Below are 17971 nucleotides of genomic sequence, written 5' to 3' on the forward strand. Positions count from 1 at the left end.
GCTTGTCCTTCCAGCCATGTCAAGTCACCCTCCAGAGAGGAGGCAGGAAATCCAAATTATGTAATGCATACAGATGGCACGCTCCGACATTTGCATATAACACTGGCACTACTCAACATAAACGGTGAACTCTAGACCAATAACTTTAAAACACCAGGACACGTCAAGAGAGAAGGGCCACAGAAGAAAGGAGAAAGTTTTACATGTTAGTTCCTTTAACAACACTTTTTTCCTTGCGCTTTGACTGATAGACCGACCACGGGTTTTCATTTTGCACCGGGTCCCAAAAATCGGGTAGTCAGTCCCGACGTAAATTAACCAACTAATAACCAATAAAATCCTAAAATTAAAAACAAACCCCCAAACGGGTAGCTGCCCTGACTGGGAACCCAGCCCCACCGTCTACGTATCAGCTGTGTGACGAGCCTGCCTTCTCGGCGTCTCCTTTCCTTATCCACTGTAGGAAAGGTGTGCCTTCCTCTCCCGCCCATGGTTATTGTAAGGACTAAGACAGCAAGATACCCAGAGCAGGGACTGGTTCTTAGGAATGTTCCAGTGAGTATCCACACATTCCCCCAACACGTACTATGATTGCTGGGCAGCTACTGGTCCCCAGGGGACACAGGAAGGGCTGGACGGTGGTCAGCCCCAAGCCACCCCTCTGCCAAGTGACAAGCTTCGGTGCACAGCACGTGTGCCTGGCTCCAAGGCCACGTCCCTGCTGCACACCCACTGCACACACCTCACCTTCATCCCGCTGGTAAAGGGATGTCCTTCCCACCCGCCTCCGCGGGCAGGAGTTTCACCACAGGCACATGTGATATGCGTGAACTTGGGCCGATAATGTGCCGGGTACCTGGGCCCTGCATCACGAGCAAGATGCTGATAACCTGGGAGGTGCTCACTTCTCCTGTTTCTTTCATGAGTGACGGGCAGCATTCAGTAGTGAAAGGATGCAGTTCAGAATCCGTCTCCCGTTCAGGATGGAATTCCAAGCTCCTGCAGGTCAGGGCTGTAGGTGCCTGATAATTCAGGGGTCGCCCATCCCCACCCCTCCCTGTACGCACAACAGTATCAAGAGCCTGTCCTTAAAGGAATGGTTGACAGCCAATGGCCGACGGTGAGGCCGACCCAGCCCTGCAGACGTGGAGGCACCAGGTGTGCCCCATGGACCTACAGACCTCCAAGGCTGGGAGGCAGGCCTTGGAGACGTGGAAAATGCACGTATTTGGGGTGGAGACGATTCGACTCTGGCCTCCTTTGCAGTACGCAGGCCACTGCCCCTGGCGGTTCTCTGTCCACGCCATGAGTGTACAGGCTGGGTTCTTCCTAGCCAAGGCCTGGTGGCCCTCACACCTGAGTCTACACACCCAGGTGGCCTCAAGGATGGAGGCAAGTCTGCTTCCATCCTTCCAAAGACGCCCAGAACTGTGGAACAGACGTTGGAAACCTGCGGCTGCTGCAGAGACAGCCTTCTGCTTGGGTTTCCACGCACAAGTGGGTGGGGTGGGGTGACCCTGACAAAAGGAGCGCTTCCAAAAGCGTCCTGTAGCCCAGCCTCTCCCGCCCTTTAATAAACACCACATGCGGTGTAATGAGTTGGCTGCAGCTTCTTCTTCCACGTCCTCCCAATTATTTTTAAAAGGGAAGCTTGGGATTTTATATGGTGAGCGTGCTGCTGTCTTTTTAAATCTTAAGAAAGCCTTAATCCCTGCGATTTAGATAAATCAGGTAGGCATTACAGGTAGGGTTAACCCTCCGAGAGTGGCTTTGCAATTGATTGCAAAAGCAGCAGTTATTAAGTCCTAACTGAGTAATTTGCAGCTAATTAAAATGTAATCAGGATTGTCTGGCAATGTGTATTCTGTCAGCAGTTTTTCTTCCAACGAGAAATCATGCCAAGAGACCACAAGAAAAGCCTTTCATGGGACTTGGCTTGATCTAAACTGCTTCTTTAGCCGCTGAAACTGTAAAACAAATAAATTACAGCAACTGACAATTCACTAAAAAGAAAAAGATACTCTTTCCACCAGGAATGGGCTTCCCTGTTTCGTTGTGTTTTCTTTCTGTTGTTGTTTAAACGATCGCGTAGCATCTTCCCCGGAGGGTTACTTGCAGGGCAGCGCAGTGTTGACACGCCAGGTGGCTGGCTGGGCAGGGGCCCTCTCCAGGATGTCCGCGTCATTTCACCCCGGGAGACGAGCCATCGGCGTTCCCTTCCCCGTGACCCAGAAGGGCCGCAGGGCTGCCAACGGCTCTGAAACCAGCTAGACGCTGCTCTTTGAGAACGAACAGAACCGCACACGCAAACTTCGCGACCTGCGTCAGCCTCCTAAGCTCCCAACTTTGAGTTCTGGTGCCGTTCGACGCGAGGTGTCACCAGCTCTCACGCCAGTGTGCACACTCCCGAAGGTTGCCGAGATTCGTCCCAAACTCCATCGTCACTGCAACCGTCTCCTCTCGCAGCTTAATTCCCAGGCCCCTTGGAAGGTCCCCTCGCCCGCGCCCCGGGTATTTCTTAACGGCAGAGCGCTGACCTTAGAAATCCCTAAGGAGACCCTCCCACCCTACGACCCCGTCTCCTTCTGGCCTCCGCGGTGTTCCCTCCCTGCGGCGAGAAGTAGGGGTCTTACAACTGGTGAGCAGCTGAGGATGGAGGCGAGAAGACCGGGGAGAGCAGGACGGCAGACGACAGGAATGAGGCGTCTGCACGAATGATCTCAGAGGACGCGCGCTCGGAGCCACCGGGGAAGGCAGCTGCGCGCCTCGCCTCCGCGGAGCCGGGGAGCGACTCCCGCGCGCCCCCGCGCCCTGCAGCCCGGGTTCCTACGCAGGTCCCGCGGGGGTCCTCGCCCCTGTGGACCCCTCCACGGGCGCCAAGCGTGCTTCTCCCTGAACCTCTTACATACCCTCGTCCCCACAAGCGCTCCCCGCCCCCCAAGCTACGAGGGCAGGGCAGAAACGGACCCCAGGACTCCTCGCGGAGCCCCAGACACGGCCTTCTCGAATCCCGTACCCCCTGCAGCTCTTCCCTTATTCTCCGCGCTATTCACTGGCAGGACCTTGAAGCTTTGGGGTCCGAATTGGGGCGCGCACCGCCGCCACCACCCCCCGCCCCAGCACACACTCTGGAACACAGGACTTGACTCAAACGCCCTGCCTGGGGCCCGGAGGCTGGGCCGCGAGCCTCTGTCCCGACTGAAGAAGCTTCGCTCAACAGATACGGCCCGCGGGCACCTGCGGGGCTGGGCACGTCGCGCGGGTCCCCGGGCGCCGCCGGGCGCGCCTCGCCGCCTCGCTCGCTGTGCCGGCAGCACCCGGAGTTCGCGGGACTCGCCACCCGCCCCAAGCGCCGCGCTCCGAAGTCCCGGGAAACTAACGAACCCCTGCGCTCCCTAAGATAACGCCTTCGGCTTGCCGCCGGGAAGAAGGGAGCTAGGGAACAGGCTGCAGCCTTCGGTTTCCGCTCGGGAGCAAGGAGGGGGCTGGAACGGAGGGTTCGAGCGCCCGGACTGGAAAGTCCACGCGGAGGGACGGCGGGCCTGGCGGCCGCGCGGGGCGAGAAGTTGGGGCGCGGAGGCTGGAGGCGCGCTTCCCGCAGCGCCGGGAGGCCCGGCTGCGCGGCGGCCCCGTACCTGGAAGTGCTGGAAGAAGGCGGAGATGCGCGTAATCTGCAGGCTGAGGCATCTGGAGGCGCAGCGGGCGCGCTGGACGCTCCCGGCCGACAGCGACTCGTCCAGCCGCCGTGCGGCCGCCGCGCCGGGGCCGGCAGCCAGGCAGCTCCCGGAGGCCGCCAGCCAGAGGCAGAGGGTCAGGGCGGCACCGGGCGCCCCGGGCACCATGGCTGCGGGTCGGGGGCGCGGGCGCCGGGCGCTGGCCGAGGCTCCCAGCTCCGCGCCGGGGCCGCACTGCCGGGGACCTCGCGGCCACCGCAACTCCGCTGGAAAGTTCAATCATTCAACTCCAGCCCCCTGCGCTCCCAGCCGACCTCCCTCCCTCCCTGCGCGGCCTCCGGGGGTGGGGTGAGGGTGACAGGCGGCCGCGCCATTGGCTGGAAGGAACGTGAGTGACAGGGGGGCCGGGCGGAGGGCCGTGGGCAGGTCTACCCGGCTTCGAGCCCGGGCGCTCAAAGGGCGGGCGACACGGACCGGGTCCCCCCTCTGCGCCCCTCTAGGGTGGTCGGTCTCCCACGCAGCCCCCCGTCCCCACAGTCGGCATTTGCTCCCTCCTTTCGCCACCTCTTCCCTCCTCCAGGTAAACGTCAGGTGAGAGCAAAGCCGGGCCTGGGATGTGAGGTACAGTCTTGGGAAGGTCTCAGTCCCCCCAGGACGTCAGAGCTGCTGCAGGACGGACCGCGCGCCCCTAAGGTGTAGGCGTCCTCTGACATTCCTACCTCGGGTGCAAGCTGCGCTCCTGCTTTCGCATATTTCCAATTCCCCTTTTCCAAAGTAATAAGAGCTAAGCAACAGAAGTGAAATGGACGTAAGACGCGACAGAGACCAGGCACAGACATTTGATTAACATTGGTCCCCTCGCTTTCTCGCTCCCCCATTTCTTCTTTCCTTTCTGCTTATTACTACCTGGAACAGGATCTGAGTGTATAGCCAGTGAGTGTTTAAAAGGGACCCACACACCTCGTTTCCTTGGGTGTCTCTTTTTCTAGCAGGCATTCCTCTCCTGGTGGGAGTTATGCAAAGCAGAAATCTTTCCTAAACTCTTTCTTCCGCTGGTACAACACTGGCCCCAAGCCTCTTGATTCAGCCTTTTCAGCAGTGAAATTGCCACCCCATCGTCCTTTGTCATCTTTCCAACGCTCCTTCACCCCACACGTCCTCCCTCCCCAGGTAGGGCCATGCCAGGGAAAGGGACACGGTGGCAGGTATAGCACACCACCTGTAACAACGCTGTCTACTTCCCTGAGCTCCATGGGCAGTGAGTGCTGCAGACCACAGGCAGGTGGGAGACCCCAGAGCAAGCTGTCTTCCGGCAACGGGACGTTTATGTAACGCGATGGAGTCAGAAAGACGCATGCACACCTCATATGCAGGTGCAGGGCAGCTGGTGACAGTCCTGTGCACGTTTTCAGACAGAAGTGCGTTTCCACATTCCCACACACACGACGAGGCGTCTAGATGCACCAGCCTGTCACACACGCCCCACAAGGCTCCATTCCTCTTTGGGCGGAGTCTACGGCTTTTCCCAATTTCTAGCCCTTTTCTTACGCACACTTTCCACTCTGCCACTGGGACACGGTCCTGTTAAATGATGACAGCCAAGTACAGTTATCGCATTATACCTAGGAGTCTTGATTTCAAACACTTCATCTCCTGGGGACATGTCTTCACATAGTCAAGTCAGCAAGGCCAATACCAGGAATTGCTCAGGACGTTTCTCAATGAATGAAAAAACAGATTAATCATCGCGTTCCAACTTTCTGTGGGTGACGCCGGCCTCATGGGTGGGTGACCTTGACAGCCCTACAGGGCCCCCTCTTAGAAGGATCCACACTTGGTTTAATGTTCCTTACGTCCCCATGTAGATTTTCGTTTCGAACAAGGTTCAGATGACGGGTAGCCAGCCCCATCTGTAGGTCCCAGCAAGACGATATTACGCCTGAGCCGGAAACATAGAAAATTCAGACGTGAGCTCACATGCGCTCAATAGTTTGTTTAAAAAGATGCCCAAAGCTGCCAACAGAAATCTTTTCAAAGTATGTTACACATAATTAAGACAGACCAACAGGAAGGAAGCTGACCACGGTGACCCCAAGGGGGAAGGTGGCTGAAGATAAAGTGTAACGTCTGAATACAGGAATCGTTTTCTAAATGGTATCGCTCTCGTTTGGGAATTTAAAAAAAAACATTTCCAAAGGCCGTAGCAGATTCTTCCATAGTGTGTTAGAGTTTTCAAGTTAAGCAAATATCTGATCTTGGTGAAGTCAAGGAGATTCTGAATGCCTGCACTTTCTTACCGTAGCTTTGATTTATAACTTTGCAGGGCAGCTCACGAAATTTACCTTCTAGAAACAGAAATCATAAGGACATGCATGGCAACCTTTTAAAAACAGCTTTGAAACGTTCAAAGGCATCACTGCAATTTTTTTTTTAAAGCACTGTGTGTGCTACCTATCGGAGCCCCGTGGCAGATTCATTTCCGTAAATCAGTGCGTTTTATAATAAACCACACAAGCAAGCCTGCAGTTGGCTGCATAGAAAGCGGGCGATTCAGCACATAGGACCACCTCATTATGCGTGTACTCAAGGAATACTTGTGGTTATACTGCTTCTTTTAGAATTGTCACAGACACCCTCTGTGATTATGCTGGCCTTTTTCATGTTATTCATTCTAATTGCCGTTTAAAGTAACTTTTCAAAGCAAAATATTTTGGTAATGTCAGAGGAACAGTTGCAAGGTAGTTTTATCATTCTGCTCACACATGCCCAGTTTCATGCACCGTGGCCCGGAGGGTCAGCACGTGGAAGCTCTCTTTCCGCGGGGCCTGCTTAAGCCCCACCCTAAAGTCATGAAGGCCAATCACGTGAGGGGACAACCTGAAGTGTGTGTTGAACGAATGCAGGATACACAAACTGGTGGGATTCGTCCTGGGGCGTCAGGAAGAAAGGGCTTAGCATGTCTTTCCTCAAGGTCGGCTTGAACCCCATGATTGGAATTTGTCTGGATGAGGAATGAACCTTCTGGTGACTTCAGTTTGAGTTCAATAGACACATGGCTCATGGACAGCAGACACTCTTACCAGTAGGGGTGTCATCAAAGAGACAGCAGCATATGCGGCCGTCTTGATGAGGTTATAGAAGAAACACAACACAAAGTTTCCAAAAAGTTAGCTCTGCTCTTCCTTGCAGTTTACTTAGGGTATCCGTGCTTGCTTGTTTGTTTCCTAGCAGAGAGTAAGAACCCCCTGCGGACGAGTTCAAGGCACACTGCAGACCCCAGAATAAGGGTCAACGTGTGGGGGAGGGCGCTGGCATCTCAACTTTTGAAAGCCACCCCCTCAGGTGATACTGGAGTAAGTGAACGAGAAACTGGTAAGAAAGGGAATTGATCGAGAAAATATGCCCCCCTATTAAAATGGGGCAGAATCTTTGCTTTCAAAAGCATGTATGACCTCATTTTGTTGAAATTACCTTTTTTAGGTCTGTGTGTTGCTGTGGCTTGGACATACCAATCCATTCGTTAATAAACACCTATGTTATTTATCCGACACGTTTACCCAAGACTCTCTTAGACTCATTGCTTTTTTGGCTAGTGGCTTATCTTTTTATAGGCTTTCCAGCGACATCTGATAAAGATACAATATGAAGGAAGCAAGAATGAGCTTTCTCTGAGCGAAACGCCCATGGAGCAGTCTCTCCCAAACTGGAAAAGACCAATACTTTAATTTGATGGCATTTATGAGTCTCTAACCAAATGCGGTCGCAGATCTCTGGTGAGGGGCTATGGGGAACAATGCAGTGATGGGCAGGGAACTCACACATGAGGTGCAGTTTCCTCTTCCTTGCTTTCATTTGAGGATGCAATACCACACACCTTCTCTCAGAAAGTGCCACTAACTTGCTGAAAAGAAAATGGGAGAAAAGCAAGAAGGGTTGCCTGGTAGGGCCTGGGCCCATACTCAGGTCCACATGGCCAGGCTAAGTTGTCAGGAGCGGGCTCTTCTAGATTCTTTCTTCTAGATTCCTTCTTTAACTGTGATTTCCTCCTCCAGACTCAATTCCCTCTGCTCGGCTTTGAATGAACGACCCAGGGAATATGGAGAGAGTTGCTAAGAGAGAAAAGGAAATAGTGAAATGGGAGGCAAGGACGCAATTAACAGCTGAATGTGTAAGTACCAGATTTGCATCTTTTGTAACATGATTTCAGGCAAGAATGGGGCTGGGGAGAAGCTCGATGGTACTGTACCGACCTGATCCCTGATGGCCAATTTAATCATTTTACAAAGGAAAAATGATGTAGCTTTTGTTGTAGGATCACTAAATATACACTCGACTCTTCAGACAACAGCACCCTCATCCATTTTTCAATCATCTGCTTTCTATGATTAGCGTGCAATGTGCGTATTCTATCCGGACACAGCTCTGGCAGGGAACACCTTTTCCTCTTCAGTGAGACAACATTTCAGGTGCACCATCTGCAGGTGTAGAGGTACTATTTTTATTGGTCACCTCAACGGTTGCTAAGATTCCACTAAGCAGTATTGGAAATGTGGTTGCTGTTACTTTTGTGTGCGAAAGAACATCTTACATCTTTACACCTTTTTTCCTGCAAAATACACAAAGAATTGTCAGCTAATACCATATCGAGCTTCCACTGCTTTTCAGGAATTGGTCTCCCTGCCCTTTTTCCTCCCCTCCCCCATCACCACCAATCCATCCACTAGTGATACATTTGTCTGCAGTCAAACTAAGAGCCTAGTCTAGGTTGAGTCATTCTGAAGGTTTCATCTGTTACTGCAGTAATCACTAAAATTAAAATAATTACTAATACATGGAATGCATCGGAAGTTGCATTTTCATGTTTCAAGGGTGAGTTCTACAGTGATGGCTAAACTCGAGTGTGAATGCTTTTCCCTCCCAGCATATCACCCCAGGGATTTTTTTTATTAGTTTCAGGTGTACAAAGCAATGTAGTAAACATTCACACCCCTCACAAAGTGATAACCCCTCTCCTCCAATCTGCGACCCCTCTGACATCGTATGTAGCTGTTACAATTCCATTTACACTAGTCCCTATGCTGTGCTCCACCTCCTGTGACTACATATGTATTAAATTATAGTTGACATTCATTATTGTTCAGGTTCAGCTTCAGGTGTACAGTGCAGTGGTCAGGCATCTACATCGTCCCTGAGGTGGTCTCCCTAGTAAGACAAGTGTCCATCGGACACCCCACAAAATCTTTACAACATTATTGATTCTATAACCCCAGGGATTTTTAACCTTAGCACATTCGATGGCCTCTGTTGGTTTCATTGTCTCACTGAGCGTCACAGCTGCTGGGCCCTGCAAGGAACATTGGGTTCTGAACGCAATGATTTCACAAGATGTTCAATGCCAGTAAAAGTGAACACCTCTCACAGTGACTAGGCCAGTAAGTGCTATCACCCTAATTCTAACATTAGCCACACAAGCAGTCATACAGACTCGGGATTCTCACGTCGGACTTCACATAGAAACTGGAGATGTTGGAAAATACACAAATAGCCATCAAGGAAATCCTGCTTAATAGCCGAATGCAGGAAATGATTTAACATATAAAAAGCACCTTGTGTGTTTCTGGTTCTTGAACATGACCCAGAGATTCCTGGTGTGCCCCCAAACATACATTGTGAGAAGCTTCAGCAAATTAAAAGAAATTTCAAGTCATATACTTTGAACTAAATCTTAAACGATATAACTTTAACTAAAAACCTTATTTTCCACCTCTGAGTGGCTTACTTTTCATGTGCAATAAAGGTGTTTTTCAGTAAAATATTTAAAATTTTGTAAAATGAGAATTTTTTTAAAGCTTTTTGAAACAAAGCTCAAATAAGCAATCATGCTTTGATTCTGAGTTTCACTCCTAAACGTGAAAAGAAACCTACAGGTGCTCTTCAGAAACACTGAAACTCCATTCCGTCAAAAGACTTAAAGTGGGTTTTTCTTTGATGTTTCCAAGCTCATTGAAATTTACAATGAGCCATATAAATACCATAGATTTGGAGAGGCGCTTCAGAAAAACAGGCGCTGCAGAAAAGAGGCGCTGCAGAAAAATCGACAGAGCAGCTTTTAACAGGAAACAGCGCCACCCGCTGGCCATATAGGTAAAGTGCAAAGGACCTTGAGGGAATCTTACATCTGGGATAATCTATTACTATCAGTGCTAAATTGCCAACTCTACAGCCTGAATCTGAATGAGATAAGCAGGGAATAGACTCAGGTACTGCCGACTAGATTAATCTAGTGTGAATTGAAACATAGGACGGTTTTCTTGTATAAACACAGTCTCGCTGAGCTAAATTAGAGAAATGAGGTTTGTAGTCTTCAAATGCATTGTTCCTAGCTTTTAACCACTTCTCAAACTATTCACCACAAAATGCAATGACAAAGGTGGCTGTGTGTGAATTACAGTCGAAGGAGCTTCTGTTCAGAACACCTCTTTTGCAGCTCACACACTGCTTGCTTCTTAAGATGTCACAAAACATGAGAATATATGAATAAAATTCAACAGCAGGGGAAACTAAAGCAAAGAAGGTTGACAGGCTTTATCTACAGTGATAGTGAACATAAAGGGGACCCAGAAACTTTCAACGCTCACTGGCCACTTTCCACAACGTGAGCTGACAGTCAAGAAATGAAGATAAACACATTTAAGAACTTGAAGGAAACACGTGATACCCAGAGACCAAGTGAACAGACCGATGACGGTAACTAAGGCATGAATTAATACTTATCTCTTCTGAACCAACAGGAGAGAGAAAGAAAAAGAAAAGGAGGGGGAGGGGGAGGGGAAGGGAAGGGGGAGGGGGAGGGGAAGGGGAGGGGAGGGGGAGGGGGAGAGAGAAGGAAAGAAGGAAGGAAGGAAGGAAGGAAGGAAGGAAGGAAGGAAGGAAGGAAAGAAAGAAAGAAAGAAAGAAAGAAAGAAAGAAAGAAAGAAAGAAAGAAAGAAAGAAGGAAAGAAAGAAAGAAAGAGGAGAAAGAAAAGGCAGCACTCCCTAGGACCAAACCAGAACAAAAACAAAACCAAAATTGCTGGTTTCCTTCAGTATTTTCTATGGTGCCTACCTGAAACCAGGGGGAGAATATTCGCCTCTCTGGTTCCATCTTGGGTGTTTCGAAAGGTCAGAAAGGCCAAGGTCATTCCCTTCCCTTCTCCATCCAGTTGCTTCTGGGCGACCTAATGCCTGCTACCCCTTCTTCACACACCCACACTCCCTTTCACACAAAATGTGGACTTAGAATTCCAGATGATGCTCGCAGAGGCCAGGCGCTCGCTTGCAGGCTGGGGAAAATATGGACTGGGGTGTGGAGAGGGGGGTTACTGACACCGTGAGAGGTACTGAAAAGATGAAGAAGGCCTGAAGCATGCAGAAACTCATCAGACCACATCTGGACTCTGCCTCCCAGCATGCCATTCGGCTGCTGTAATGCAGCAACGCCGGTTACAGCGGTCTGCAGGCGGCAGCAAAGGGCAGGGAGGAACCACCAGCATCGCCCTGCGGGCTCAGAGGGCTGGAGCCCGGGGCCTGAAGCTCAGCCCCAGGGCCCCAGGTGAGACAGCTTCAGAAGCCAGGACTGACTGGCACTCCAGCAAATCCTGAGGTGCAGGGAAGAGAAGAAAGAAGCCCTCCAACCATCAGAGAACAAAGCAGGACTTCATCAGAGATGAAACCAAGACTAGGGGACTAGTTCTTAAAGTAAACACAGAATGCACTCCTTAAAAAAATAAAATAACAACAGTAATTATATCTATAGTAAACTTAAGACGTGCTTTTCATGATAAATACCTTCAAGAGAGAAAAGAGACTCGTACAAGAGTGGAAGAAAATGCTTTCACAGTACACACAGCTGACACATACGAGAATGAAGACTAGGGAAGGAATTCCTACAGATCAATACAAATAGCACAAACACACCCATAGGAAAATAAGCAACGTTGGAAACAGGCATGGGCAGATGAGGGAACACGTGTCTCTAAAAAGATTCAGCATCCCTGGGGATCAGGGAAGAAAACACCTACCACGCACGCATCCAGAGTGGATGCGAGTCTGTGCCCTCTGTCCCGGGTGCAGTTCAAATGTGACCACACTACAGAGCACGTGGCTCCAGCCCTTTTATACATCGCTGGTGGCCATACGCACTGATGTGTTCACTGTGGAAAAGGGCAGACGTCCCCTCTAAACAACCGACCACTCACGCAGCTGGTGATGCCAGGTTCCGTCCAACCCCAGACCCACTAGTGCACGTGCGTTGTCCAAACGGCACAGCAGCAGCAAGTGTATCAGCTCAGCTCCCGTGAGCAAGACCTGGAAACCAACAAGGCATCCATGGGCGGGACAGCAGACGCTCCAATGCTGTTGCTACTCCCATGATGACACAGTAGACAGCCGTCAAAATAAATTGATTGCTGAGGTGCACGTGTGAAAGATCGACCTTAGTTGATAACAGCAAGTGAACACAACCGCCAGCAGTTGGAGCTGGCAGGATATCCTTTTTACAAAGTCAAAGCTAACGTGAATAAAAACAACTTATGAGTAACCATGTATGTGCACAAATCCATCTAAACAGGAAAGAGAATCGTTGGCATGCATTGCAGGGTCACGGAGGACAAAGCAGGCGGATTGTAAAAGATGGAGCTTTCATTGTTGGCGACAGAATTTGCTAGTACCCTTTCCACTATTAACGATGAGTAATTAAACAGCTAGCTGAATAATGTAAAACAGGCCATCGCTGGAACATTGATGAAAATGTCACTGACCGGGAATTATATATAATCTATCCAACTCCATGTCCCTGGAATTTAATTAAAAAATATAATGAAGCAAAAAGAACCGCGGCAAACACCACATGTTTATTTAAGCGGCAATTCAGGGGCCAGCCTAATACAATATTAAATGTATTCTTTGTTGAAAGAATGAGTCAAAAAGCAATTCTTTTTTTTTTTTTTTTTTTCTTTTTTTCTGGGTGCAAAGTCACAGAAGGATAAGGCTTAGTAATCCAATGTTATCCTCGGGAATAATAAAGAACAAACAGGTAATGCTCAAATGACTAAAGAGCGTTGCCCTCAAGAACGAACTTGCTCCACACTTTGTGAAACTGTCTCGAATCCCTGGCAAAACCGTATGTCACTGTCAGAAGACATTAGAAGGTAAAAAGTGAAAGAGTCACTGGGAAAAGGTCAGAACGACATGGTTTAAACCACCAGTTCCCTCGGCAATAATGTGGTCTTCAGCGGCCCTCATGGCTGCCCACTGAGAGGGCACACCTTGCTTTTCAGTTCTTCACTCTCCCAGGAGATCAGAATGTGAGGCTCACCATACAGAGGTAATATTCAAAACCACGGGCTGAACGAGATCAACGGGCAGCAAATGTGGGTACAAAAAAGACAAGCTACAATGGTTCACACAAGCCAGGGACGTGGCTACTGCAATCACACGGCCGTTGTTATATCCATGGGTTAGTAAGGTCTGGGCACCACTGGGTTTCATCGTAGCCAATCCATGGGTGAGCCAGGCTCCGGCACTTAGGGGGGCTCTGGGCCCCAAGCTGTCATTGAGCCAGGGGCTCTACTTCACACGGGAGAGAAAGGTTCCTGTAAAGGGGTAGCAGTCGTTATGGAAACTGACTTTAGTCGCTCCCAGGCCCAAGGTCCCTGGCACAGTTGTACAGACATAGGCACACGGTCTTCAGTTCAGCTTGGTGACCGGGGAACTTGTCCCCATAAGGATGGGGTCTTCTGGTCGAAGGCTGAGAGTAACATTTACATCAGCGCTGAAGGACCTGGCAGACGTTCCCCTATTTGACTAAACACATAGTTTATTTTCCTCTTTTCTCCCCCTCATTCATTGAACCATACATACATCCTTGGAAGTCAAGAAAGTTTCGTTAAAAATCAGCCAGAATCGTCTTAGAAATCGAGGTCTGAGGCAACGATGACAGTCCTGGGAGATCTATAGATAGCTCACAGCAGCCTCTCACAGTTGGAAACCTATTTCTTTGATTTCGAAGGAGGTGGCGATTTCTCCTGTCGGTGACATTCCGTGACATCTCCTGGGCATGTACAACCAATCATAGGTGCCACCAACAATTCACGGAACTCACCGGAAGTGAGCAATGGCCATGGCCAAGTGTGTGGACGTGCAGAAGAAGACGGCCTCCTGCCTGCGGTCAGGCCTACAGGGACGGTGGGAGGCCACTGACTGGGCTGTGAGGTTAATTGTGTAACAGTCGGTCTCAGAGTCGGCAAGCGAGGTAGCAGGGTCTAGCTCATAGCCTGATGGTGAGGCTTCCAGGCAGGAATCCTTATGCCATGCCCAGAAGCCTGGGGCATCCACGGATGACATCACCCAAGTCCCCACTTAAACCTGTATGTTTCTTGTTTGCTGTATTGTCTGGGCCGGATGAATTTGTCTACACCCCGGTACCTTCCGTGAAGAAGCAGGGAGTATCAGGGAAAGGAACCCAGATTTGTTCCTTTCTGGGATGAGTGGTTGGAAAACAAAACAAGAGCTGGAACGCTGAGTGAAGAGATCGGTTCTGTTCAAAACCCTTACAAAAAGGCTGTGGTTTCTTATACGGGGCTCGCCTACGTCTCAGCTCTGCTTTGTCACTGGGACTTCTCCTGCCACCTGGTTTGACAACCCTGCTAGATTTCCCTCCTACCTTCAAAAGGTGTGTGGCCATGATTTCCTTCCAATCTCACACAATTTCTAGCAGATATTTTGAAAGCCATTCTAGAACCATCACCCCACACTTTGCAATTACATTGACTGACTCTTCTATTGATTTTTATTTTCCCTGCTAAATGGCTAGTCTGGCAAATGTGAAATTTAAGAGAAAAATAAATTGCTGACTCAAAATAAAGTCATGAAACTGGGGACATAAAAAATGTTGGAAGATCGTTATTAGCTGGGTTTCTAAGACTAGCTCGCACGTTAACATGACCCACTAGGAGTGCCTCACATAAAACGGATGGTGTTTTTTATGAGACTATTGTAATGTGTGTCCTTATAGCTGCAACGTGCGAAATCTGTCTCTATTTCTACTTGGGAAGTGCCAGTAGGTGGCTTAAAACATTGTGAGTTTCATGACTGTTACCTATTCACTGTATTAGAAACCTCTCTCCTTCCAGAGCTCTTACTGTTTGTGTCACTATAGACTGGTGACATACATTTTAGCAGAAAGTCAGAAGATGTGGCATTTCCTGCTTTATATGTCATATTCTCGAAGCATGGCCAAGTAGTTACTTATCTCTTAGACGTACCTATATTTTATGTGCTTTATTTGCATAATGTTCACATATGGTCAGATTAAAAGCTCACTGAAACTTTACGTAAATACGAAAAGAGCGGTAAAGTAGTCATTAGAGGTTTCACAAATCTTAGCATTTTCCAGGGGGTTGAGCACGTTATCATTTGGCTTGCTGTTCATTCGGGAAGAAATCCTGGCTTGTTGCCTCGTACTTTGTTTGGTACGTCGGGATTATCATTTAACACGTTGCGTGCGGATCACGAGAATCTTCACGAGGGATTTAAACCCCACCGTACGCAATGTGTTAATAATAACTAGCCTGCAAAGGAAATACGATTACCCAAGTCTTACTGATGTAACAATAAGGGTCAGACAAATAAAGCAATATGCCCAATGCTCACAGTGGGTACGTGTGGACCTGTTACCCAAACCGAGGTCCAGCTACTCCAAAGCCCGTGCGTTCTGTGTGAGACCATCATTCCAGAAGAAAAGGAACAGAAGGATTTAGCAGGAGGAAGAAAGAAATGGGGAGGAAAAATAAATGTGCCGAAGGCTTCAGCAGTGATGACGGGACGTTAAAGGTTGGCGCTAAGATCGTACACAGAAGTTGAACCTTTGTGAGTGAGTGAGAAATACAAGGAACCGTAATATTATCTCAGGGAGCTACTCAGAAGGATCACACCAGCCAGGATATTAGTGAGTCTACAGCCCAAGATGCAAGGGGCACACTGACCAGCTCCAAACATCTAGAAGCACGGATCCCGGGATGCACGGATGGCCAGCGCACACAGCCACCATCTCATCCATGGAGCAGAGGTCAGGACATTATACAGGCCGTCAGGAGTCTAAAGCAAGTTCGCCAACCTCTGGTATAAAACACTGACGCCATGCTGGGCACACGGCCGCCCTCATGTGACAAACCACTTTGCCTGCCTCGCACCTGTATGCTCTTTCTATTTTGCCCACCAATGTCATTTTCCATAGGTCCCTGACGCAGCTTCCTTACATCTGACTGCCTCTCACCACCTGCTCTGACACACTCTGTTGCTTCCCGCTGCAGAAGCTGTGTGGTGGTTCCTGCTCCGTCACACCGTCAGCCCGTGTCAGCAGAGCGAGCTCTGAACGCACAAAGTAGATGGTGGCCCCCTCCTCGCTGCCCCGCATGGCCTACCCTCACTCAAGGTTATGTCCAATCTCCCGCTGGCCCTCACGGCCCTTCCTGCCTGCTATGCCCGCCTCTCTCTGATCTCGTGCCATCTCCTTGTTCTGGCCACTGCAGCCCCAATGCATATGTCCCGCACTTCAAGTTTGTTCGACCGTCCAAAGCTTAGCTAACGCTCTTTCTCACGTCAAAGACATGTTTACACTCGTCCTCTGCTGGTCCTCAGCTCTCTCCTCTGTTATCACCATCGCATTTGCCTCCGGGAAAATAATTCCACCAGTGCCAACGAAACACTCCTCGTGTTTATGAGGACTGCATTTTGAATGTCATTAAACAAGAAATGCAAATGTTCTCAACATTCTCAACACATAAAACGTGGTGTAGGCGTCGGTTTTCATTCCCCTATCATCGCTATAAAAAAAGTTATAAAATGGGTGGTAATAAGCAGAGAAAAACGTTTTTGTCGGGATCTGATGTGTAGCTCTCTACCACAATCACTCCCTACACGCTGTTTCATGTTTCGTCCTAACACGTACATCCACCTGAAAACGCCTTCTATGTTCACGTTTATTTACTTATTTTATTTACGTGCTTGCTCCTTTTCGCTCTCTGATTCAATGTAAGCTCCACAAAAGCGGGGTTTTGTCCACCAAATTTGCCACTGTTGACCCCTAACAAGAACTCCACAAGTATTTACAGAATATTGAGACGCCTCCCTGTTTACAGACATAATTTATTTTGTGACACATCCTGCTGGTATGTGGATGAGATTTACAGCCTTTGGGCCAGACGGAGGGTCTCTGCTACTTTACAACTGCCCAGCCTTCTCTCAATGGTGTGTGTCCTGGTGCATCCTGCCCTTCCTTCCCTCATGGGGTACTGCTCCCCTCTTTCATACTGTTTTCTTATGATTCTGGAACATTCCTGGCTTATCTGCCCTCAGGGTCTTTGTCTGTGCAGTTTCCTCCGCCTGAAATAGACTGGTGGGAGCTTCTTTCATAACTGACGTGTCACCTCTGTGCAGTGTTTGCTCAGATGCAACCCCTGGGTTCAGCCCACCCCGGCGTCCAAATCTAAAGTGATTCGCTGCCCCCACCCCGATACGCTGGAATCCCCTGCCTCCACTGTACCTCCCCGCGACCCTCTCATGAAAGCCTCCCCACTCTCTTAACGTCTAAAAACACTGCAGCATAAAACTATCACTATGTAAAACATAATAATGTAAAATACAAATACTTATAAAACGCTTATTGCTTATTATGTCTCCCCCCAAAAAGGTACGCTCCACAAGGGCAGAAATCTTGGTCCATTTGCTCCACTCCTTACTCTGTTTGGGCTGCTATGCCAAACATGCCACAGGCTTGGGGGGTTTCAACAACACACATTTATGTCTCACAGTTCTGGAGTTTGGAATCCAAGGTCAGGGTGTCAGAAGGATCTGTGTCTGCTGAGAGCCCCCGTCCTGGTTCACAGATGGTGTCTTCTAGCTGCATCGTCACCTGCTGGAAGGGGCGATGGGCTCTCTGGGGTCCGTTATAAGGGCACTAGTCCCATTCATGGGGGCCCCCATCATCTCCCAAAGCCCTCACCTCCTACCACCATCACACTGGGGGGTAGTTTCCAACATATGAACTTTGGCTGGCGGGACAGGGTGGGGTGGGGTGGAGTGGGGGACACACAAATACTCAGACTGGGGCACTGCCTGCCTCAGTGCTACTGGGGCTCATGCCCGCCAGGGGTCCCCTGAGCAGGCTGCAGCTGGGATTGGCCAATGGGACGTCCTGGCAGGTGCCTCCAGGTGGCTGTGTCTTTTATAAGATTCCAGCACCTCTGGATATGCTGGCT

The 17971-nt window shown here is 49.6% G+C and overlaps 1 protein-coding gene across 4 annotated transcripts in view; it reads right to left on the minus strand.

The window, feature by feature from the left end:
- ANOS1 (anosmin 1) overlaps positions 1–17971 on the minus strand; it is a 412806-nt gene that overhangs the window by 149445 nt on the left and 245390 nt on the right. The window contains exon 1 of one of the 4 annotated variants that reach the window (XM_074323214.2): positions 3636–3971. The exons of 1 other annotated variant lie outside the window; for it this stretch is intronic. In XM_074323214.2, the coding sequence (XP_074179315.2) occupies positions 3636–3842 (207 nt within the window). In that variant the 5' untranslated portion in view covers positions 3843–3971. Of the gene's footprint in view, positions 1–3635; positions 3972–17971 lie in introns of those variants that run through there. 2 more of the 4 variants (XM_074323215.2, XM_019712772.3) reach the window with 2 other exon arrangements.

Source organism: Rhinolophus sinicus, chromosome 18 (genome assembly GCF_057876585.1).
Source record: "Rhinolophus sinicus isolate RSI-liver-muscle chromosome 18, RSI-T2T, whole genome shotgun sequence".
NCBI classification, from domain to species: domain Eukaryota; kingdom Metazoa; phylum Chordata; class Mammalia; order Chiroptera; family Rhinolophidae; genus Rhinolophus; species Rhinolophus sinicus.